Source organism: Mesoplodon bidens (genome assembly GCF_964165515.1).
Source record: "Mesoplodon bidens genome assembly, chromosome: 8".
In the NCBI taxonomy this organism is placed as follows: domain Eukaryota; kingdom Metazoa; phylum Chordata; class Mammalia; order Artiodactyla; family Ziphiidae; genus Mesoplodon; species Mesoplodon bidens.
In genome coordinates, this window is record NC_138165.1 from 69,159,976 (window position 1) to 69,185,845 (window position 25,870).

Below are 25,870 nucleotides of genomic sequence, written 5' to 3' on the forward strand. Positions count from 1 at the left end.
ATTTTTGTGTATCAAACCCAACAACATAATAAAAGTAGGACACATCATACTAGAGTGAGATTTATTCCAGCAAAGCAGGGTTACTTTAATGTTTAAAAACCAATCAAAGTAATCCACCCTTAACAAACTAAAAAAGAAAAACCAATGATCATCTCAACACATGCTGAAAAAAATTACAAAATCTAAAGTCCATTCCTAATAAAACCCCTCAGAAATCTAGGAACATAAGGAAAGTTCCTCATCCTGATAAGGGGCACCTATGAAAAACTTATACCTAATATTGTACTTAATTGGTGAAGGACTGAATGTTTTCCCCCTAAGATCCCGAACAAGGCAAGAAGGCCCACTCTCAACGTATCTGTTCAACATTGTACTGGAGGTTCTACCCAGTGGAATAAGGCAAGAAAAAATAAAAATAAAAAGTATCCAGATGGGAAAGAAAAAAGTAAAATGTACTTTATTTGTAAACAACATAATTATCTATTTAGAAAATCCAATTCAATCTACAAAAAATCTACTAGAACTAATAAATGAGTTTATCAAGTTTGCAGGATACAAAGTACAAAACTCAATTATATTTCTATATATTGATAACTAACATCAGAACTAGATTTTTAAAATATCATTTATAATATCATTGAATAATATGAAATACTTAAGGAAATATCTGACAAAAGATGTATAAGAAACTGAAAACTACAAAACATGGCTTAGGGAAATTAAAGAAGACCTAAATAAATGGAAAGATATACCTTGCTCACAGGTCTGAAGACTCAACATTGTTAAGATATCAATTCTCCCTAAATTGATAGATCCTAGACAATCCAAATAAAAATTCTAACAGGGCTTTTTGTTGAAACTTACAAAATCACTTCAAAATTCACATAGAAATACAAAGGATCTATAGAGCCAAAACAACTTGAAAGAAAAAAAAAAGAACAAAATTAGAGGATTATCATTACTTGATCAAGACTTACTATAAAGCAACAGTAATCAAGACAGTGTGATGTTGGCACCAAGATCAGCACATACAAAGGTGCAAAGGCAATGAGTGGAGAAATAGTAGCTTTTTCCAAAAAACGATGTGGGAATGATTTTATCTCCCTATGCAAAATAATAAACTTTGATCTATACCTTTGATCCATACCTCTCACCACATACAAAAGTTAACTCAAAATGGAGCATAGATCTGAATGCAAGATATTTCCTCTAATAATCTTTCATCTAAAATTAAAGACATGTACAGCAGAAATTAACACAACATTGTAAATCAACTATACTTCAATAAGAATAAATAAATAAAATTGACTACAGTGCGCTAGCGTCTCCAGTTTGCCTTTGTGTTTTCAGATACAAGTATGAGCTAATATAAACTTTTAGGTATCTTCCTATTATAATTTCTTTTTAAAAGTTCTTTCATACAAGATTCCATCAATTCCTTCAATAACTGTAATCTGAAATGTATCAAAAGATGATAATTATAAAAGTAATTACGAAAAAAATTTTTTTTTTTTTTTTTTTTTTACCTATTGCTGTTTCTGGCATTGCAAAAAGGGACTTTTCAGTAGCCACACGGAATTGCCCATGAACTGAGAGACCAACTCCCTAGGGAAAAGGCAAAAAATTGTTTTAAAAATACTGCGGGGGTTAAAAAAAAAAAACCTCACATTCACAAACATTATAAACCAAGTAAATTATATCATATACAAAGATATACATAATATATATTATATATAATTCTTCATAACGAATTTCTTTAAAGGAATTTCAGGAGATAGACGGGAGGCAAACCCTAAACCACACAATTTCAGAAGAACTTTCTGGGTGAAAAGTACATGGGTATCCCTGATATCTGGAACAGATTTGTTTTAGCTAAAATGTTTTCAATTAGTATCCTATGTTATGCTTCATGTCCTCTTCCCCAATTCCCTCTTATTTCAAACTAGATGCAGCATTATAGAATACTGACTCTTCCCAGAACCACTGAGTATTCTTAGTGGAACCAATCATCAAAAAAGCATAACCAAGCTATTCTAGCAAATTTCAGTAGCCTTAAATAGAATATTAACACATTTTATTTATTCACATAGTTCATCAAATAAAATTAGCAACATCATTTTTCTCAGATACAACACTTAGTAACTATTTAACTCTTAAAAATCCATTACTAAACACAAGTTTTACAAAATAAAAAGATTTGGCTGAAGTCTATTTCTGACTTGTTGAATGTCACTGAAAATGACAAACTTAACAGTCATCTCTGAATCAACAGATATATTTGAATAAAATAAGAGGTATACATGTGATTACAAAGTATCCAAGTTTGTCAGTGCTCACATTGTGACATACATTTCCTATGTTATGTTTTTCACATTATTCAGAACTTCTATTAGATTGTTTAGTTCTACTCATTCTTATTCCTTTTTAACTAGTGTAGTCTATCTTTAACATCACAGAGTTAAACAAGTTAAAACACGTAAAATATTTGGAACAATGTCAGTCACCTAATAAGAGTAAGTAAGTATAAGCTAAATAGAAAAGGCCTTATCTCTGTTTGACTCTTCTAATTTTTCATTACAATTTCCTCAAGCCTTTCAAGTGTTTTCATACTCAGTTCAACCATTTAAAAGTTGTTGACACTTTTAAACCTTAAGAAAATACTCAAAAACACATGCAATTTCTTATAAATTTTATGTACTGTATGCTAAGCTTAAATTTTAAAAGACCATATAAATAAGCATGGAAATCAATAAAATTCTTCAGGCACTAGCTACATCCTTTGGAGTTAACATTTATAAGTTAAATCTACAATGTTTGATACTCTTTGTACAAGTCAATATCATGTTATAAGTATTCTATTATGACAAAATCATCTGATAACATTAACCCAAATTAGACTATCCACTTCAAGATTATAAAATCTTATAAATTTTAATAAAAGTAAAACATTACTGGTTTTATTAATAATTTCTTATATTATTTTAAGAACCCTTGCCTCACATTCTATTCTCTGCTTTAGTTTAACACAATGTAGCTGAAAGCTTATTAGTGTTCAGGACTGTCTTGCTAAGAACTTAGAGCGTTGGCCTGAACTCGCAGTTTTCAGACTATGTTTTCAGTCCTAGGGCTCAGAAGAACTAGGTCCTGTCTGGGTCCGCACAGCAAGTAGATCTCCAGGCCTTACTGACTGACCCTGCCTTAACCTTACTCCTCTAGTTACTGCACCCTGACTCTTCTAATTAACTCTGAATTCCACAAACAGCACATGACTATATCCCTCTTCATAAAACATATATAAAGTCAACCACAACCCTAATCCCAGTCGGCCCTCTCCCTCCTCAAAGACACAGTTATTAATTTGGTATGTAACCCTTCAGATTCTTCCCTATGTATCTCTAATACATATTTGAACAGATGTGGATATTTATGTGAGATACACACATACTTCAAACTCTATTCCATGGCCTGCAAGGCTCTACATAATATGGCCCAGGAGCCTACCTCTCTGACTTCATCTCCCACCACTCTTTCCATGCTCACTCCACTAGCCACAGGGCCTTCATGCCACTTCTCCCAAGTTCCAAGCCTTTACAATTTCAATTAATCATGGAATTTTAAAGTGAGGAGGACCTACTACAGTAGGCCACTGCCCATCCCGTCATTGCCCCTTCTCTGCAGGAATCTGCTCTGCCCAGAGACTTTGCCCTCTCGCCAGCAGTGGCTGAACTAGAGACTGGCAGTGGACCCAAGGACAGTCAATGGAGGCTAACCAGAATTCTAAGGCCCAGGGAGCAAAGGAGGAAGAAAAGTGTATTAGACAAGATTTTCACTCTTTGGTATTTAACCTAAAACACAGTGGGCAGCTGTGAGTTGATGACAGCCAAAGAAGCTTAAAGGTCATTTGAAATTTGAGCTGAAGAAGACATGACAGCCAAGTGAAAGCTGAAATTATATGGGGTGACGAAGAAAAAACTGAGAAGCGGCATGTAGCCTGTACAACACAGAGAACAAAGCAAACAGAAATAGCTGGAGAGAGAAAAACAGGCAAATGCACTACTCAAACTTGCCTTAAGCCCACACTTGCAGTTCAATTTTCAGGAAGACAAGCTATGCTGCGTTTTTGTCTTTGGATTCCCATTTGTTCCCTGCACTTGTCTCTTAACTGCTCCCTTCTCTTTTATGGATCTGTTTGGGTGAGTTCCTGTTCTTTTCAGTTAAAAAAGTCTCTTCACCACATTTTCAGTTAGAACCAGACCCAGATTCTGTCATGATTCAGCATCACACAATAGCTGTCTTAGGCCTCTGGCCTCTAATAAATTCATCCCAAGACTGCTGTGTGCTTTTTCCTAACACTGCTCTTCCTGATAGTCATTCCCATTATATCTTCTGGAACACTCATTCGTTTGCAAAAGAACCACTAACAGCCCAAATTCTCTACAGAGGGCCCTCCCTACCCCTAAATTCAAGAAAGAAAGAAATTTATAAGCCCTGTACTCTTTCATGTAGAAGCTATAATCCCATATTCATTGATTCAGTTGTTTTGTTTCAGCCATGGCTGATAAAATAATGAACAAAGTCAAAGACTTCAAAATTTTAGTAAGAAGTTACTAATGAAAAGCTTTCCAAATAAGAGGTCATTGACACAAGTACCATTAGGAGCCAATTTAAAATGCCTTTCAATTAAGATGAAATGAAGACCGGGAAAATTCAAGCCACCTGACATGGAGATACTAAGGACATAATACTGATCCACGTTGAAAGGGGTGTAGCACTCTCATGGCAGATTCATATCTAGTTTTTGTATCTTATATAAAAGAATCCATTATAGGTTGCTTATATTAAATCCCCCTTGAAATTTCCAAAATTTACCATTACATACTATTAACTATTAATCTTAGCAGATACTCCTTTGCTAGACTAAAAAGGCTTCAGTTTGCTAGACTAAAAAGGCTTCAGTCTTCAAGTTTTATTATATCAACAACTGGTTATACAGATTCATTCCCCAAATGTAAAATTTATTCCAATTCCTAACTCTCCCTGCATCCTACCCAACCCAGTAGTCAAATTTCATTTATCACATAATTATATATCTCTGTAGCATTTGACAGTGGCTCACTCTCTACTTCAGGAAAACACCTGACTTGGCTTTGAGACACTACACTCTCCTGGTTTTCCTTCTAACTCATTAGTTGTTCTTTCTCTTCTCCCTGACATCAAAATGTTGATCTGCCCCAATGATCAGATATCATCCCGCTACTCCACTTCACCTGTACTCTGTTCTTTCTATTCATTCCCCAGGTGATCTCTTCCAAGAGCCCCAAGATTTTAAGCACTGTAACATTAATGACAAATTATTTTCCCACCCCCAGTTCTCTAGAATTTTATATCTAGCTGTTTACTTAACATCTCCACCTAAACATCTAATATGTATCTCAATGTTCATGCATCAGAAGTAAACCTCTTGATTTCTCTTTGAACATGCTGCTCCCTCAGTCTTTTCCATCTCAGCAAATAGGATCACCATTCACCCAGCTGCTCAGGCCAAAAATTTCAGCATCATCCTTTCTTTCTGATCTTACAATCTAATCTATGAACCTGTCTTGATAGCACTAACTTCAAAATATATCTTGGATTGGGCCACTGCATCGCCACTGTTGCAACCCTAGGTGAAGTCACTATCATCTCTTGCCTGGGTTAGTCTCTCTTGCTTCTGTTTTTGCCACAACCCATCCTCTGCACAGCAGCCAAGTAAACTTACTAAATGTAACTCAGTTCATGTCATTCTCCTGCCCAAAACTCTCCAGTGACTCCCCATCACATTAAAATATTACTGAAACTCCTCATCCTGGCTGATAAGGCCCTACATGATCTGGTCCCTTTCTATCTCCCTGATCTTATGGTCTACCATTCTCCACTTTCCTCACTTTCACTCTTGTCAGCCACACTGGCTTTTTTTTCCCTCTTAATTGACATATAATATACAATCGAAAGTACACAAATAGTACAAACAGCTAGCACACAGGTCCAGTGAATTATCCCAAAATGAACACATCCTTGTAACCAAAACCCAGATAAAAATTATCAGAAATTGTTTTATGCACCCTGTCAGGCACTACTCCCTCCCCATCCTTCAGGTAACTACTATCCTGACTTCTAACAAAATGAGATTAACTTTTTCAGGTTTTGATCTTGATATAAATAGAGCCATAGAGTATTATTTATTTGACTTCAGTCAATGTTATGTTTGCAAGATTTATTCATGTTGTGTGTAGCAATAATTTCTTTCATTGTACAGCATTCTTTTGTATGAATAAACTATTTTCATTCTACTGTGAATAGCTAGTTAGGTTTTTCAGTTTGGGGCTACTGCAAATAACGATTCAATGACCATTCTTACACATGTCTTTTGGGGCATAAGTACATACATTTTGGTTGGGTTGTAAAACTGTTGCATCAGAGTATTAATTCAATCAACTTTAAAAGACGAGATCAAACAATTTTCCAAAGCAGTAGTACCAATTTCTACTCCAGCAGCAATATGAGTCTGTATTCCATATCCTCACCAATGCTTGAAATTTTCTTTCACATTTTAGCCATTCTATACAGACGGCCAACAGGCACATGAAAATATGCTCAACATCACTATTAGAGAAATGTAAATCAAAACTACCATGAGGTATCACCTCACACCAGTCAGAATGGCCATCATGAAAAAGTCTACGAATAATAAATGCTGGAGAGGGTGTGGAGAAAACGGAACACTTATACACTGTTGGTGGGAATGTAAATTGGTTCAAACACTACAGAGAACAGTATGGAGGTTCCTTAGAAAACTAAAAATAGAGTTACCATATGATCCAGCAATTCCACTTCTGGGCATATATCCGGAAAAGAAAAAAACTCTAATTCAAAAAGGTACATACACCCCAATGTTCAAAGCAGCATTGTTTACAATAGCCAAGACATGGTAGCAACCTAAATTGTCCATCAACAGATGAATGGATAAAGATGTGGTATATATATACAATAGAATACTACCCAGCCATAAAAAAGAATGAAATGCCATTTACAGCAGCATGGATGGACCTAGAGGTTATCATACTAAGTGAAGTCAGACAGAGAAAGACAAATATCATACGTCACTTACATATGAAATCTAAAAAAATAATACAAATAAATTTATTTACAAAACAGAAACAGACTCACATAGAAAATATTTTAGCCATTCTAGTGAGTATATGTTAGTATTTCATTGTGGTTTCAGTCTTCCTTTTCTTGCTGATTAATGCAATTGAGTGCTTTGTCATGTTTTGGTCATCTGCATATTCTCTTTATGAAATGTCTAATCTATTGCTCATTTTTACATTGGATTTTCTTATTGATTGGTAGAAATTCTTTCTACATCCTTCATATGATTTCTTGTCAAATATATGTATAGTCAGCCCTCCATATTCACGGCTCCTCATCTGCAGATTCAACTAACCACAGACCAAAAATATTTTCTAAAAAATTCCAACAAAAAGTTCCAAAAAACCAAAACTAGAATTTGCTGCATACCAGCACCTATTTACATAGCATTTACACCGTTTACAACTACTTACATAGCATTTACACTGTGTTAGGTATTGTAAGTAATCTAGGGATGATTTAAAACATATGGGAGGATATGCATATGTTACATGCAAATACTATGCTATTTTATACAATGGACTTGAGCATCCTTGGGTTTTAGCATTGGATGGGGGTCCTGGAACCAATCCCCTGCTGAGAACAAGGGACTGTATTCCAAATACCTATTTTCCAGTCTGTGGCTTGCCTTTTCACTCTCTTAATGATGTCTTGGAATGAATAGAGCTTCTTAATTTTAGCACAATCGAATTTGTTATTTTTGTTTATGGTACATTTAGTGTAATCCATTTAAGTAATCCTTCCATACCCTCAAAGCGTAGCAGAAACGTGTTCCAAACATTCAGGATTTTCTGTCTATTATTGATTACTAGCTGAATTCCATTGGGGCCAGAGAACAGTCTGTAAGATTAATCCTTTGGAATATGCTGAGACTAACTCTATGGCCAATTTTTGTAAATGTTCCATGCACACATGAATTGAACATGAAATCTACAGTTACTGAGTCCATGTTAATTGGATTGTTTATTGGATCATGTTCAAATAGTGTGCATGCATGTAAATTGTATGTGTATATATGTACATATACTGTTTATGTCTCTGCTTCATCTGTCATTGAAAGAAGTATGTTCAAATCTTCTCCTAGGATTGTGGTTTTGTCTATTTCCCCTTTAAGGGCTTTCTATTTTTTTTGCAAGATTAAACATTTTTAAATGTTTGAAAATATCACACCAGTAGAGTTATTTCACAGAGGCAGAGGTTTGTTCCCATTGTTTCTCAGTGTCATACTGTACATTATGAAACTCATTAAGCAATTCTGTTCAGCTTCATATTGCTATAAATTGAGAGTTTTAGACAAGTATTTATAAAATATCTTTCTATAGTTGATTAGAGTCAATAAAATTACTTTCAGAATCTGACTACACTGAACTTAAGAAGGTGAAAAGCTGAATAGCTTTCAACAGACTGAACTAAGCCCTATCTGCTAAGAGAATAAGAACTGAAATTGAGGGCTTGCTGAACTGGGCCCCAAAATGTTACACATTAGAAGTTAGGGTGGCCTGGATTCAAATGCTCAGCTTCAAATACTCCCATTCCTGACGGGATTGAGATGATCTGGGATTGCTAGTGCCCTTAGCCTAGATTCCTACTAGAAACGACGGTAGGAAGATTATGCTATATCAGGGCTCAAATAATACTCAAGTAGAAATAACTCCATTAGAAATAACCAGCATTCAATTAGAAAGAATCTGACATAAGACCACATGACTAAAGCCTAAGAGAAAAAATACACAATAGAAAGATTCACAGGACATACAAATTTAGATTTGTCATACCTGTTTATTATAACTATGAAATGTCCTATATCAAGTAAAAGCTTTTGCCATAAAATGTACCTTATTTGATATTAAAACAGCTGTATCAGCTTTATTTTAGTGTTGGTAAACACTTTTTCTATTATTTTATATTTAACCCTTCTGTGCCTTATATTTATGGTGTCTCAAGCATTCTGACATTCTTTGTTTTTTACTTGGATTATTATTAAACAATCTTCATTGCAGTACTGTACTGACACTGTGAAGATAACGTAAAATGAATCTGATCCATATTTATAATCTAGTACAGAGAATATTAATATGGAGAAGCATAAATAACTGAACATATGAATGTAGTCAAACTCGTACCCTACTTGTTTAAAGCTTGGCATTCTTAAATGCAAAACTTAGGCGATCTAAGACTTTTTTTTTTTAATTAAGAGACTAGAGCTAGATGAGCTTTCACTGTTCAACAGAGGAAAAAGGCTGGTATAGCTTTACGGCTTTTAAAGAAGATCTCATTATAATTACTTAAAAAGCACAATTAAATCCTTCAAAATGCAAATATGCTTATCAGTAACTAGAAATGAGTATCACTTCTATATTTCCAGATAATATTACTATTCTAGACAAAAAGCACATTTTTAAAAATTGATAATTATAGATATTTAAAGTTAATTTAATATATAGTCAATTACTCCATGATTTATACAAATGGCAAGATTAATCCCCCAACACAAAAACAAAAACACATGTAGAACAATTTAATTTGGTGCCTGAAAAAGAAATGTTCCAGATAATAATACATCAGTGTTAAATTCCCTGATTTTGGTGTCTTATTCTTAAGCAATACACACTGAAAATTTGAGCAATAAAGAATTATCATGTATTCAACTTTCAAATGGTTCAGAAAAAAATTATTCACAGACACATGTGGGAGAGAAAATAAAACAAATGCGGAAATAATAGGGAATGTGGATGAAGGATACACTGGAGTTCTCTGTACTATATTACTAATTGAAATTGTTTCACAATAGTCTTTTTGATCCAAATGAAAATAAAAATAAAAATAAATGTGCCAGAGTAACCAGCGCCAACAACCACAGTAAAGAAAACAACAAACTCAGAAAGGCATACAATGGGGTGATGTGACAAATGCTCACACAAAGAGTCATGAATTTAAATTCTAATCAGAGAGAATGAGTAAGCTCCTGTCCAGAATGAACACTGCATCTCAGTATCAGTGAGTACATGAGAGTCTTCTCTCACCATCATTCAAGATTATAAATGGTTCTTTGAAATTAGGTATATATTTCTGTTAGAAATTCAAATAGATTTTCATCACACATTATGTCACTATGGTATAAAAGTTAATATCATAATCATAAAATAAGTTTCATAATGTATCTATGGGACCACATGCCTTAGATTAGCAGTCTATACAGTAAAAACAAAGATACTTTTATTATGCTTCTCACATTAATATTAACAGGCTAATATTGCATATTAATAGTATTAACATACCGATTACATAATATTAATATATTTTGATAGACTACAGAGAGCATTTACATTATCCTGCTTTGGATGCATATAATTCATGTTATTTTTGGACAAAAAATATATTCAGCAGAAACAAATAATTGCGGTAGAAATATTTAATTTATTTATGAATTAACAGTCTACCATCCTTGGAGGTACAGTTTTACTTTAAACAGAAATATCAGAGAGACATTTGAAAATTGCTGAGAGTAAATCTTAAAATTTATACGAAAAAAATTTTTTTTCAATTATGTGTGGTGATGAGTGTTAACTTATGGTTTCACAACATATACATACATCAAATCATTATGCTGTCACCTAAAACATTATATGTCAATTATACCTCAATTTTTAAAACTCCAGTGAGCAGAAATATAATTCTGGTACATCATACATTAAAACATAAATTAGAGGGATTCCCTGGTGGCACCAATGCAGGGGACAGGGCTTCGAGCCCTGGTCCAGGAAGATCCCACATGCTGCAGAGCAACGAAGCCCGTGCGCCACAACTACTGAGCCTGCGCTCTAGAGCCCGCAAGGCACAACTACTGAAGCCCACACACTGCAACTACTGAGCCCACGTGCCTAGAGCCCGTGCTCCGCAACAAAGAAGCCACCGCAATAAGAAGCCAGTGAACCACAACGAGTAGCCCGCGCGGCAACAAAGACCCAACACAGCCCGAATGCAGCCATAAATTAATTAATTAATTAATTAATTTAAAAAACAAAACATAAATTAGAAATAACTCTTACGTATCTCCTGGATTGCTGCTCAAGGTTTTTGCCTAAATAAGCACATTCCCCCAATATATTATAACATACCACATATTATATTTAAATGTCTATTATATTTTTTTTTGAATTTTATTTTTTATACAGTAGGTTCTTATTAGTTACCTATTTTATACATATTAGTGTGCATATGTCAATCCCAATCATATTTAATAGATGTTTAAAAAGAGAAGCTCTGGGCTTCCCTGGTGGCACAGTGGTTGAGAGTCTGCCTGCCAATGCACGGGACACGGGTTCGTGCCCCAGTCCGGGAAGATCCCACATGCCGCGGAGCGGCTGGGCCCGTGAGCCATGGCCGCTGAGCCTGCGCGTCCGGAGCCTGTGCTCCACAACGGGAGGGGCCACAACAGTGAGAGGCCCGCGTACCGCCCCAAAAAAAAAAAAAAAGAGAAGCTCTAAGAAACCACTACCTCATATCATATATTCAAACAAGAAGAACTATTATAACAGGAGTGCTCTTAATCAACCTCAGATTTACCAACAATTTCCCTTAACTCTGTAAAACTAATATCTATATTAACTAGCATCCTGAAAGCTACTCTCTGGCTACTTTTTTTTAAATATATAAACTTATTTATTTTATTTTTGGCTGCATTGGGTCTTCGGGCAATCAGGGGCTACTCTTCGTTGCGGTGCCCGTGGGCTTCTCATTGCAGTGGCTTCTCTTGTTGTGGAGCATGGGCTCTAGAGTGCAGGCTCAGTAGTTGTGGCACACGGGCTTAGTCGCTCTGCATGACATGTGGGATCCTCCTGGACCAGGGCTCAAACCCGTGTCCCCTGCATTGGCAGGTGGATTCTCAACCACTGTGCCACCAGGGAAGCCCTCTGGCTACTTTTTGATATACCTGATACTTCTCTGATCGTTGAGTTCAGAGTTTACCAAACGTCAGTCACAAATAAAGAGTTATTTCATGAGAACCAAGTTGAATACTCTGGAAAAGTATGAAAAAGCTAAGTTACTAAACGATTTTGGTATAGGGCAAAGACAGTAATTATTTCAAGTGACTATCCTTCATAATAACATTTATTGTTATTCTGAAACTATTATACACATTAGGACAAAGCAAATTTGTCACAATATTAATGTTATTTTTTTTAAATAAAGATTTTCAACATACATGAGAAGAAAGTTATAAATATCAAAGAAGTAAGAATCTAAATTTGAATAGGAAGTACTGAACTCAGGATCTAGGACCTATTTTCTCTTAAAAATAAAACACATATTCTTAGTTCTCTTCAAAAAGGCCTAGAAACAATTACCAACTTAACTAGTGCCCAGATTATTATTGCTAACCATCATTTCCTACTAAAAGTAACCAGGGCTGCCTTGGAAAAACACCCGATTTTAGGTCTGGTGAATAAGATATACAAAACAAACCTGGAATATGGTTCTTTACCACAAAGCAAAGAAACTCTCAAAGATTTCTGGGGCACAGAAGCCAACTTGAAGGTTCCCATGACAAGGCCACTCTTCTGGTTTGCCTCTCTGGGCCCCCCTTTTTTAGTGTCTTGTTCTGCCTCTGGCCAATAAACATTTTTTTTGTATTCTATTCTGGACTTACTTTGGTTGTCACTTTATTTCTGTCACATTTCCTTGCATTATCTTTTCTACTGACAAATTTTCAATACAAGTTTCTCTGCTATAACATGATGAGTTACTGAAAAAAATCCTCAGGCTCTACAAAACTGCACAGAGCTTATAAGAAAAACAGAGTTTCAGCAGTCTGCTCAAAACCTATGCAACTTTGTAATCTGAGTACTAACAGAAAGTATAAATGGTCGCAGGCCAGGGACTTGATTAGGACCACCAGCTCAATATGAACAGAGACTGCCACAGCAGATATTTAAAATGCACAAAAATAAAGTGGAAAGAACGGCAATACTTTAATCAGAGCAGGACTGGCACATGCTGAGACAAAGCAGTGTAAGTGCAGCTATAAGCCAGTGGGACCGCCATTAAACATCAAGTGCCAAGAGTTGAGGGTTTACCTTACGGTGCAGGTCCACCCAGAAACAGGCATTTGTTTGTGTGGGTTTTTTTTTTTAATTTTCTTAAAACACAGACAAGAGAATGCCTATTCACAGTACAGCAACTGAGGTAATTAAGCACTCTTTTCCTGTCTAGATGATTATATATCTACTGCCACTATCCTATCTCCCCTTGCCTAGAAAAAACTGCATATGAATCAATAGAATTTTTGCATTATCCTAACATCATTTTCCCATTTACCAATCACTTATGAGCTAATTCATGTTGCAGAAGCACACACTTTGGAGCATACTGTGCGTCTGTAAGTCCTAAAGTTATACTTCCTGCCCAAGCAGCACTCTGAGTTCCAGATGTGCATAACCAACAAAACACTTTTGTTCAGACAGAACACTCCCACGTGGATAAGCCCACAGGTACTTCACACCTAACAAATTAAACTCATCTCCCTTCTCTCCCCCCAACCCACTCCCTAGCCACACTTTCTCCCGAATCTTAAGTAAACAGTCCACCATTCATCCCACTGCCCAGTCTAGAAACCTGGAAGTCATCCTTGCCTCCTTTTCTCCCCTTTCTCTCTCACTTCCAATACATCATCAAATCCCACCAAGTCTCCTCCTAAGTATCTCCCTTAAATCTATCTAATATCCACCCCCCTTCATTATCTCCATGCTAGTTCAAAATCACCATAATCTCCCAGTTGGATCCCTGCAAGAGCTTCCTGAATCATCTCTTTACAACCAATCCTAACCTCCCTACAACCTGTTCCTCCCACAAGAGAGTTCTCTGTCTAAAATGCACCATTCAAGCCATTTTCCTGGCTAAAAGCACTTTAAAATGGCTCTCCCTCTTGATCTCAGGATAAACAACTTATATCTAAGAGGACTGATCTGGCTTCTTGCTTACCTCTCTAACCTCAGAACTGAACCACTATCTCCTTCATACTCCCAAATCTAGGCACACTTAAATTTCCCAAACATGAATTCTCTCATCTTCACATATACTATTATCTTCTCACTCACACACTATTCTTCTACACTGCATCAACCCCTTAACATGCTTGTACCAACCATAGCGCATTCCTCCACTAGCCCACCTTGTTTGTCCCTGGCTGATTCCTCTTTAAGTCTCAGCTTAAATAAAATTTCCTCCAGGGTGCTTTCCCTACACCATCTCCATCACTAAAGTACTCAGACATACACACACAGTTGAGGCCAGTACTCTTATGTATTCCCAGACGACTCTGTACCTGCCTCACAAGACAGTAAGCTGCATAAGGAAAGAAAATATATCTATCTTGCTCACTATTCTATCCCTAGAGCCTAACCAGTATCTAGTACATAGCAGACATCTAGAAATTTTTGCTGGTTGGGTGAAATAGCTGAGAACAACCTCATATTATTGCTAAAATCATAATGAACCTCTACTTAGTCTTAGATCTCCTACCTCCATATATCCTTAGGAGAATGAGCTCATTTTATGGGCAAAAGGAGCTCCTCTTCCCCTTTCTTCTCTGTGAAATAATCTGATGCCTCCTCAATAAGACACAGAGCTCTCTAGACCACAAATCATCCAACTCAACATAGTGGGGATAAAATGGAGACAGGATGAGAAGGGCACAGAGGAAAGGTGCCTGCCACTTGACCAAGAACCTAGGGTGCTTTCATATTTAAAAAGGAAATGAACCAAAAACCTAACCAATATGCCCACACGAAGTGGCCAAGGAAATGGAAAAGAACTCCCTGTAGATCTGAGAATCTGCAAATCTGTGAAAGTTGCCAAGAATACCCACACTCCTGGAAAGTAAAAGTTCTACTTCCCAGAAATCAATACCTTAAAATGGGGATGGAGATGGGGCAGGGGCAGGCAGTAAAGCCAAGTTCCTAGTTAGTAAATGGAAGCACTTTCCGATTCTCTACTTAGATATGTTTGGGCTAAAAGCCAGGGTGAAAAGAGTAGAGGCAAGGAGAGAATAAAGGGCTCTATCTAATAAGACAGACAAGGGATGAGATGGAGTTAAACAGCATAGGAACATTTGTTAGAGGGTAATCCATTGTGTATTGAAAAATAGAACCCAATGCTTACCTATGAAAAAGGCTCACTGAGAAACTAAATAACCCTAAAAATCTATTATGAGAAATTGTGCAACTAAAAGCAACCCTTACTCTCCCCTAATAAAGCAGAAGGAAATCTAAGTAGAGAGAATCCCATGGGGGAAAGGGAGGCACCTACCCTTCTCTATCAAGAAAAAGATCTCCATCCAGGCTTGGAGAAATGCCAACAGTGACACAAATGAAAATGAATGCACATAAGTACATATTCTGAACACTTAGAAATCCAAGGGAAATTTCTTCTCTGTTCTTCCTTTCACAGATCCTGCCGTGTTATTAATCTTCAGTCTTAAAGGAGGCTCTTATTTTTTGGCCATGCCACGGGATCTTAGTTCCCTGACCAGGGATCTAACCTGGACCCTGGCAGTGAAAGCACCGAGTCCTAACCACTGTACCACCAGGGAATTCCCCATATCCTTTTTTGTCTGATTATTTTTCCTCTCTTAATATATTTTATTGCTTTCTCCACAACACAACTTTGCCTGTCAGTATAGTCCTTTTATTTTTAGTTCCCAGGGCAACTGCACTGCAGTACCTTGCTTTAGTCTCTGACTGATCATCCTTTTGGGTTTTTTTAAAGACTTTTTTGATGTGGACCTTTTTTTGTGTGTGTGGTACGCGGGCCTCTCACTGTTGTGGCCTCTCCCGCTGCAGAGCACAGGCTCCGGACGCGCAGGCTCAGCGGCCATGGCTCACAGGCCTATCCGCTCCGCGGCATGTGGGATCTTCCCGGACTGGGGCACGAACCTATGTCTCCTGCTTCAGCAGGCGGATTCTCAACCACTGCGCCACCAGGGAAGCCCAATGTGGGCCATTTTTAAAGTCTTCATTGAATTTGTTGCAATATTGCTTCTGTTTTATGTTTTGGTTTTTTGACCGGGTGGCATGTGGGATCTTAGCTCCCTGACCAGGGATCAAACCCGCACCCCCTGCATTGGAAGGCAAATTCTTAATCACTAGACTGCTAGGGAAGTCCCTGACTGATCATCCTTTATCTTTGTACATTTGCTTCAGGTCTAGTTTCATCACAGTTAACAACTGGCTGCTTCCACCCTAAACCGACAAAGGACAAATAAGAATCAGAGTTCAATGCATACCTGTCTCATATTCATGTATCTGAAATCAAGTAACCTTGATCTACACAAGCAGCCTTAGCAATAAGAATGTCTACCGTTCTTATTAGACAAAAACGCTGTAAGGAAAGAAAATTACAGGACAATATTCCTGATGAACACAGATGGAAAAATCCTTAACAAAATATCAGGAAACTAAATTCAACAATACATTAAAAGGATCATATACCATGATCAAGTAGGATTTACTCCTGAGATGCAAGAATGGTTCAACATATGTGAAATCAACGTGATGCACCACATTAACAAAATGAAGGATAAAAATCATATGACCATCTCAATAGATGCAGAAAAAGCATTTGATGAAATTCAACATTCTTTTATGATAAAAACCCTCAACAAATTAGGTATAGATGGAATGTACCTCAACATAATAAAGTCCATATATGACAAGCCCACAGCTAACATCATACTCAACAGTGAAAAGCTGAATGCTTTTCCTCTATGATCAGGAATAAGACAAGGATGCCCACTCTCACCACTTTTATTCACCACAGAAAGTCCTAGCCAGAGCAATTCGGCAAGAAGAATAAATAAAAGGATCTAAATCAGAAAGGAAGTAAAAATATCTGAAGATGACATGATATTATATATAGGAAACCCTAAAGATGCCATAAAAAATGTTAAAACTAGTAAACAAATTCAGTAAAGTTGCAGGATACAAAATTAATACACAAAAATCAGTTGTGTTTCTGTACACAAATAACTTTCAGAGAGAAATTAAGAAAACGATCCCATTTACAATTGGATCAAAAAGAATAAAATACCTAAGAATAAATTTAACCAAGGAGGTGAAAGAGCTATACACTCACAACTCTAAGACATTGATGAAAGAAACTGAAAAAGACACATATTATGGAAAGATATTCTGTGCTCACTGATTGGATGAATATTGTTTAAATGTCCATACTACCCAAAGCAATCTACAAACTCAATGTAATCTCTGTCAAAATTTCAATGGCATTTTTCACAGATACAGAATAATCAAGACCTCAAATAGCCAAAGAAACCTTGAGAAAGAAAAACAAAGCTGGAAGCATCACACTTCCTGACTCCAAATCATATTATAAAGCTACAGTCATCAAAATACTATGGTATTGGCATAAAAACAGACACACAGACCAGTGGAACCAAAAAATAATAATAATAATAATAGAGAGAGAGAGAGAATGCGCCCCAAAATAAAACCACACAATATGGTCAATTAATTTTCAACAAAGGAGTCAAGAATATACAATGGGGAAAGGACTATCTCTTCAATAAATGGTGTTGGGAAAACCAGATATCCACATGGAAAAAAATGAAACTAGACCTCACTCTATACACAAAAATCAGCTCAAAATGGATTAGACTTGAATGTAAGACCTGAAATCATAAAACTCCTAGAAGAAAACATAAGGAATAAGCTCCTTCATACTGGTCTTGGCAAAGATTTGGGGGATTGACACCAAACGCAAAGGCAAAAAAGCAAAAATAAACGTGAACTGCATCAGATAGAAGCTTCTACACAGCAAAGGAAATCATCAACAAATGAAAAGGCAACCTATGACATGGGAGAAAATATCTGCAAACCATATAACTGATCAGGGGTTAATATCCAAAATACACTCAGCCTTCCATACCCGCAGATTTAACCAACTGTGAATTCAAAATATTGAGAAAAAAACTCCAGAAAGTTCCAAAAAGATTTGAATTTTGCTGCGCAACAGCAACTATTTACATTGTATTTTCACAGCATTTACACAGTGTAAGTAACCTAGAGATGATCTAAAGTATATAGGAGGATATGCATAGGTTATATGCAAATACTACATCATTTTGTAGTAATTCTTCTCATAAGAACATGTCTCAGTGACATTAATTGTAGCTAAACTCAATCTGATTCAGTAGCTCCCATTTAACTGAGCACTAGTCAGTTTTCCACGTGGCTGGTTTGTGTCCCAAAAAGTCTTTTGGAGATTGTATATGCTCACTGTTTCCAATCCAGTTCCCACTCCTTCTCTATTCATTAGAGTATACCCCTTCTAAAGTATGCCTTAAAACTTTTAATTTTCCATTACATTGATCACAAAACCCTTTTGCTTGCAGCATTTTTAGGACACTTTGAGAAACACAGGGTTTCCCTTGTGGTGCAGTGGTTGAGAGTCTGCCTGCCGATGCAGGGGACATGGGTTCGTGCCCCGGTCCGGGAAGATCCCACATGCCGCGGAGCAGCTGGCCCCGTGAGCCATGGCCACTGAGCCTGCGTGTCCGGAGCCTGTGCTCCACAACGGAAGAGGCCACGACAGTGAGAGGCCCGCGTACGGCAAAAAAAAAACCAAAAAACAACAACAACAACAACAAAACACTCCTCCCAACAAAAGCAGAATACACATTTTGGGCTTCCCTGGTGGCGCAGTGGTTGAGAGTCCGCCTGCCAATGCAGGGGACACGGGTTCGTGCCCCGGTCCAGGAGGATCCCACATGCTGCGGAGCGGCTGGGCCCGTGAGCCATGGCCGCTGAGCCTGCGCGTCCGGAGCCTGTGCTCCGCAACGGGAGAGGCCACAACAGTGAGAGACCCACGTACCACAAAAAAAAGAAAAAAAAAAAAAAAAAAGAGAAACACAAAAACAATACCATATTGTAAACATATTCTGAGTTGGCTTGGGGGAGCTAATTTTGTTTCTACTGTAAAATGCATTGGTGGGAAGAGAAAAGGGAGGAAGGGAGAGAGGAAAGGACAAAGAAAGGGAAGAAGGAAAAGGAAAGAAACTTAAAAGTTTTTAAAATCCAATTCAGTTGGGAGGGAAATGTAGGCAGTACTACACATACAGAATAAAAATAAGATTTTTTTCTGTTCTGTATCTACTTAAAATTAATTTTAACTTTTAAAGCAAATTTGCCTTTCTGTTATATATTAACTTGAGAAAATATGACTAGATTTCTAAAATAAAGGGTAAAGGAAACTAAAATTCTTCCTTCTTAGGAAACAATGAATTATTCTTTCAAATTGCTATTCAAATAATTTTTCATCTCTTTCAAAAACATCGTAATGACATAATCTTACATACTTTTAATTAACCAAGTGGAGAACCACTCAGAAACATTTTTATTTTACTGTATATCAAAATATCAAGTAAACATTTGAATTTCTGAAATCTGAAACATAATAGAATTTAGTCATCCCCTCTACAAAGTGCTGTGTTACTCTTCATGGTACACAACAAGAGACAGTAAAACTGTCATTTTCATTGCTGGAAAAATATTTTTTTCTATAGTAAAAAAGAAAAAATAAAATTACATAAAAATCAAGCTCTATGGCACCATCTTTTGGATTGTTCAAGTTTTCTTATAATTCTTTCTTATAAGAAACAATTCATTGATCAGAATCAAGATAAAGAGAGACAAAACTATTTGGCTACCTTTTCATAAGCTATATTTGCCCTATCTTAGTCTCATACTTTTATATTAGGATTTAAAATGTATCCATAAAACAATTACCTATAATACTAAAATTCTACTAAAAATTCTGAAAATAAAGTCCTTTTGAATTAACAAACTGCAAGTTCTCAACACCTTATGGCAGTGGTTCCTAAAGTGAGGCACCCCCACTATCACGAGCATCATCGACATCAACTGGGAACTTTTAGAAATGCAAATTCTTAGGCCACACTTCAAACTGACTAAACTGGAACTGGGGGGGTGAGAGGAGTCAGCCTTTTTTTTTTTTTTAAGTCCATCTTTATTTATTTATTTTTTTTATAATATTTTATTTTGGGCTGCTTTGTGTCTTTGTTGCTGCGCGCGGGCTTTCTCTAGTTGCAGCGAGTGAGAGCTACTCTTCATTGTGGTGTGCGGGGTTCTCATTGAAGTGTCTTCTCTTGTTGTGGAGCATGGGTTCTAGGCACACGGGCTTCAGTAGTTGCAGCACGTGGGCTCAGCAGTTGTGGCACGTGAGCCGTAGAGCACACAGGCTTCAGTAGTTGCAGCACGTGGGCTCTAGAGAGCAGGCTCCATAGTTGTGGCGCACGGGCTTAGTTGCTCTGCGGCACGTGGGATCTTCCCGGACCAGGGATCAAACCCGTGTCCCCAGCATTAGCAAGCGGATTCTTAACCACTGCACCACCAGGGAAGTCCCAAGTCTGCCTTTTAACAAGCTCTTGGATTCTGATACAAACTAACCTGTGAGAACCACTGCCTTCCAGCCCTTGGATTTTGATATGAGCTAACCTGTGAGAACCACTGCCTTTTTGAAAAAGGTCCACAGCTAACACTGAACTACACACTAGTTGGGAATCGCTAGTAGTTCAGCAGTTCCTAACCTTAGTTTCACATTGGGATTATAAGGGAGCTTTAAAAATACCCGAGTCCTGCTCCAATATGTGATTAATGGTTCAGGAGGTAAGTAAAGCCTGGGCACCAGGACTTCTGAAAGATTCTCAAGTGATTCTAAAATGCAGCCAAGGTTGAGAGCCAAAGATCTAGAGGATTACATTTTCAAAAGCTAGAGTTCACTGAGTCTTATATTAAGCAACGTTTGTAAATGAGACATGAAAAGTTAGCCTTCAAAACCAAGATACAGGGCTTCCCTGGTGGCGCAGTGGTTGAGAGTCTGCCTGCCAATGCAGGGGACGCAGGTTCGAGCCCTGGTCTGGGAGGATCCCACATGCCGCGGAGCAACTGGGCCCGTGAGCCACAACTGCTGAGCCTGCGCGTCTGGAGCCTGTGCTCCGCAACAAGAGAGGCCGCGGTAGTGAGGGGCCCGCGCACCGCGATGAAGAGTGGCCCCCAATTGCCACAACTAGAGAAAGCCCTGGCGCAGAAACGAGGACTCAACACAGCCAAAAATAAATATAAAAATAAATAAATTAATTAAAAAAAAAAAAAAACCAAGATACATATAAAATCCCATTACAAGAAAGAAGAACTGATTCACTTCCAGTCTGTAAATTTTACTCTTTCAAAGTCTACAAAGATGTTTTTTAAAGCAGAATTTTTTAAATAAACAATTTATTAAATATATACTGTGCATTCCCTAGTTGTTATGAGCATGCTAAAAAAAAAAAGTAGTCCTCACCTTTATAGACCATCTAATATACTTGGGCATATTTCATAATAACTGACAATAAAGAATAAATGCCAGGCTTCCCTGGTGGCGCAGTGGTTGACAGTTCGCCTACCGATGCAGAGGACACGGGTTCGTGCCCTGGTCCGGGAAGATTCCACATGCCGCGGAGCGGCTGGGCCCGTGAACCATGGCCGCTAGGCCTGCGCGTCCGAAGCCTGTGCTCCGCAACGGGAGAGGCCACAACAGTGAGAGGCCCGCGTACCGCAAAAAAAAAAAAAAAAGAAGAAAAAGAATAAATGCCACATTTGGAGTAACGATTGAATGCACTGAGTCAATGAAGGAAAAAAAAATCACATCTAATCATAGTGGTATTTAAGACTGTTAAAAAAATATAGGGTAGAACTTTCAGTCTTTAAAGATGAATTAGATGTAGAGTACATATGGGGCATTGTAGGTGGCAGACCTGACAGAAGAAAAGACACATAGGTTTTTTTTTTTTTTTTAGGGGCAGGGCTGACAATATGTAATATAAAAGAACCTTTCTCACTGAGGGGTTCCTCCTCTGAATCAGAGATCACTGCAAAAGACTTAACTATTTTCTCAGTTTTTCCAAGCATGGTATATAACTGGTACCATTCTAGAATCACAGGGCAGAAATATGAATGCAGTTAATTCATTACATACAATCGATGTCTTGGGCACTAGTTCCCACTTAACATGACTCAATCACTTGGAGGACTTATTAAAACACATACTACTGGGCTCCACCCTTAGAGTTTGACTAATGTTTGTTCTCATCTTTTTTTTTTTTTTTTTTTTTTTTGTGGTACGCGGGCCTCTCACTGCTGTGGCCTCTCCCGTTGCGGAGCACAGGCTCTGGACGCACAGGCTCAGCGGCCATGGCTCATGGGCCCAGCCGCTCTGCGGCATGTGGGATCTTCCCAGACCGGGGCACGAACCCATGTCCCCTGCCTCGGCAGGAGGACTCTCAACCACTGCGCCACCAGGGAAGCCCCTGTTCTCATCATTTTTATCCTTGTCCTTTTTTGGTGAGAGCTTCTCAAGTTTGTCCTCCACAGACACAAGTTCATTATCTGTAATATGAAATTCAACTCCTTCTTATCTATGACCTTCAAAGTGGAATGTCAGGTTCTGCTATTGCATTTTAGTTTCCAGTCATCCTTCCTATGTTGCCTGTTCCCCCTTGTAACCTGCTGCTCTTTCATCTAAGCTTGTTGTCTGCTTATGGCTGTCTTTCCTATTTCATTGGAGCCACATCATTTTACATGTTATTAAGCATGCCCAGTGTTTTTTTGTTTGTTTTCATTTTTTTCTGGTTCCTTTCACATTCACAGGGGGCTCTTCCTTCAAAGCTTCAGATTATGTTCCTTCCTTTTGTTCTGCAGAATTTTTTCAGGGAGCTCTTATTTTTCCCATCTTAGCACTTCATTGACAAAGAGAGCACAATCAACTCACGCTCAGTACCTGCCACAAGCTGAGAGGTATAGACTGCCCTTGATCCTGCTCCTAACGACAGGTTAATGGAAGCCCTTTCCCAAAACGACGTGCAGGATCTAAGCAGTTCTGATGGATAGGGTGTGTGGGATTAACAGATACAAACTATTATGTGCAGAATGGATAAACAACAAGGTCCTACTGTATAGCACAGGGAACTGTATTCAATATCCTGTCATAAACTGTAAGGGAAAAGAATATGAAAAAGAATGTATATATATGTATAACTGAATCACTTCGCTGTATAGCAGAAATTAACACAATATTGTAAATCAACTATACTTCAATAAAACAAATTCAAAAAGAAAGATCTAAGCAATTCCAAGTGCCCAAGAGACTTCATCTAGTGTGTGGTTTTCCTAAAAAGAGGGGGACATCTCCCAATGACTAAATGTTTGAAATACTTAACAAGTTCAATCTTTGAAATTCCACCCTTCAGCTTCCTTCTACCTTCTTCAATCCTACCTTTTCCTGCCATGAAGACCTATCTGACCTCTCACTTCTTTAAAGGCTTGTCTTTTGTTGTAGCCAGTGCCACACATTAGAACACTTTTTCTGTAATTATTTCATGTTCTCTCCAACTCCTTATAAAATTATTCAAAGCCAATGAAATCTAAAATTTATTTCTTTTGCATCTGTGCTATTACAAAGATTTGTCAACTGATAGAAATGCACTTTCAGAGAACTTCAAAAAATATCCAAACACTTTCACTAAGGTGAGATTTTGTGCAGTAGATATAACTTAGGAACCACATCTCCACTATTCAGAGTCTAAAAAACCCTCAACATTCCAGTTTCTTTCCTGAAGCTGTTGAAAGCAATCAGTTTACTTATAAGTAGAAAAAGGGCTCTACATAAGAAAAAAAATAATCAATTTTGTTAGTTAAGAAAGCTTACTAATTCAAGAAGCTGAAATACCATAGAACATAATTAAGAACGTATTTTTTGGGGTGAAGCAAATATTATATCCCAAACCTGCAAAGCTCCAAACATGATTTGTTTCAACTTCTATTGTATTACGTTCATTGTCTCACTTCTGTTTAATAATTAACTTATTTTTAATATAGCTCACATAACAATGATAAGAGTAAACAGTCTACTTACCCCACCCATTGTAATTCCATGAATAAGTGCAATATATGGTTTCTGGCAAGAATCTAAAAGAAACAGAGCTGTAATTAGTTATAATGCTGAAAATACATTTTATTTTTCCAAAAATCACATGTTACATGAACTCTGAGTATTTTCCCTAAGAAATTTTTGCAAGAAATATCAAAGTAGACTAAACATATGGCTTATAAAATATGTTCTTTTTAAAACATCACTCCATACACAATCCTTATCTATTCATTATTATGAAAAACTCAACACCTCAATTTGAAACAAATGAAAGCCTATATAACTCAGCTATTGAGAAGAACAACATTTGCCTTATAAGCCACTGATGTTTATGTAACACAGGTGTATTTTAAAGAACATAATTTGTCTTCTATACATCTAAAGAAGTATCTGGATACAAAGAGAAGTGCAGCATACAGGAAAAAGCAAGGACTGGGAGTTAAAAGACCCAAATTTTAGTCTCAGCTTTGTCATTAACTGGCAATTCAACTATATTTAATATATATACTGGCATTAGATACTTATATACTGGCAATTCAATATATATATATGTGTATACACATATATGCATGTAAGTTATACATATATATGCCTATCATACATGTGTATATCATGTATATAATATATAGATAAGTTTCCCTCTCTATTAAATGATGAGACTTGCCTCAGAAGTTCCTTCCAGCTCAAAAATCCTGTAAACTTTTACTCTGTTCCTTTCCCTCTGAAGAGGAAGTTGCGCACAACATAATATAAATCACTGTACTTCTATTACAGCTTGTTGCCAATGTAACTTCCTTACCAAAGACCAATATAAAAGTGCAGTTTTGATCCATCTAGCAATTCTATAAATATTCCCAATCTGCCAAATGAGCCACTGAAGTACAATTCTAATTTAACATTCACAAGGACTTCCACAGCCCTCAATTTTTAACTATAATTCCCTAGAAACAGTGGAAACAAATATCTCTACTGATTGGAGTGGACATGCATACAAATATCCCATTTCAGCTACAGATACCTATATTTTAGATATGAAATATCAGAAGCTAATTGATGCAGGAACACAAGGCCAGAATCTGTCAAATTCCTTAACGACTAAAATATGTCATTACAATGTATAGAAATTATATCTGGAAGGCTTTCTCTCTGTATATTAACATTTTACTAAACTCTTCTCAAACTGCTTAGAGGTTTTCTCCCCTCTCCTTTTATTTAGTATAGAACTGCACTGTCTAATATAGTAGCCAATAGCCAAATGTAGTTATTTAGATTATAATTAATTACTATTAAACAAAGGTAAAATTCAGTTTACTGATCACAGTAGCCCCATTTCAAGTGCTCATTAGCCATGTGTGGCTAGTAGTGATCATATTGCACAGCACAGAAACAGAATACTTTTATCATTACAGAAAGTACTATTGGACAGCGCTGGTATGAATTTTTAGAATGAATAAAACATCCTAAGTAAAACCTGATCTGTAGAATTATAGACTCAAAGAAATGAGAGCTCTCCATTCAATGTGGCTCACTGAGTTAAACTGGGAAACAGCCTCGTCTCCCCACTCCTACCTCAAAGACAAAAATTCTAGAAAAAAATTTTGTTTTCAGTGTATATCCAAGTTCAAAGCCAAACAAGGGAAATCCTCAGGTGCCAGAAACAAATAAACTCAAAGCTAACAGC

At 37.1% G+C, this 25,870-nt stretch overlaps 1 protein-coding gene across 2 annotated transcripts in view; it reads right to left on the reverse strand.

The window, feature by feature from the left end:
- HIBCH (3-hydroxyisobutyryl-CoA hydrolase) overlaps positions 1-25,870 on the reverse strand; it is a 92,282-nt gene that overhangs the window by 37,819 nt on the left and 28,593 nt on the right. For both annotated transcript variants that reach the window (XM_081241912.1, XM_081241913.1), the window contains exons 6-7: positions 24,175-24,227; positions 1,527-1,605 (exon numbers count right to left, since the gene is read on the reverse strand). In XM_081241912.1, the coding sequence (XP_081098038.1) occupies positions 1,527-1,605; positions 24,175-24,227 (132 nt within the window). The remainder of the gene's footprint in view (positions 1-1,526; positions 1,606-24,174; positions 24,228-25,870) is intronic.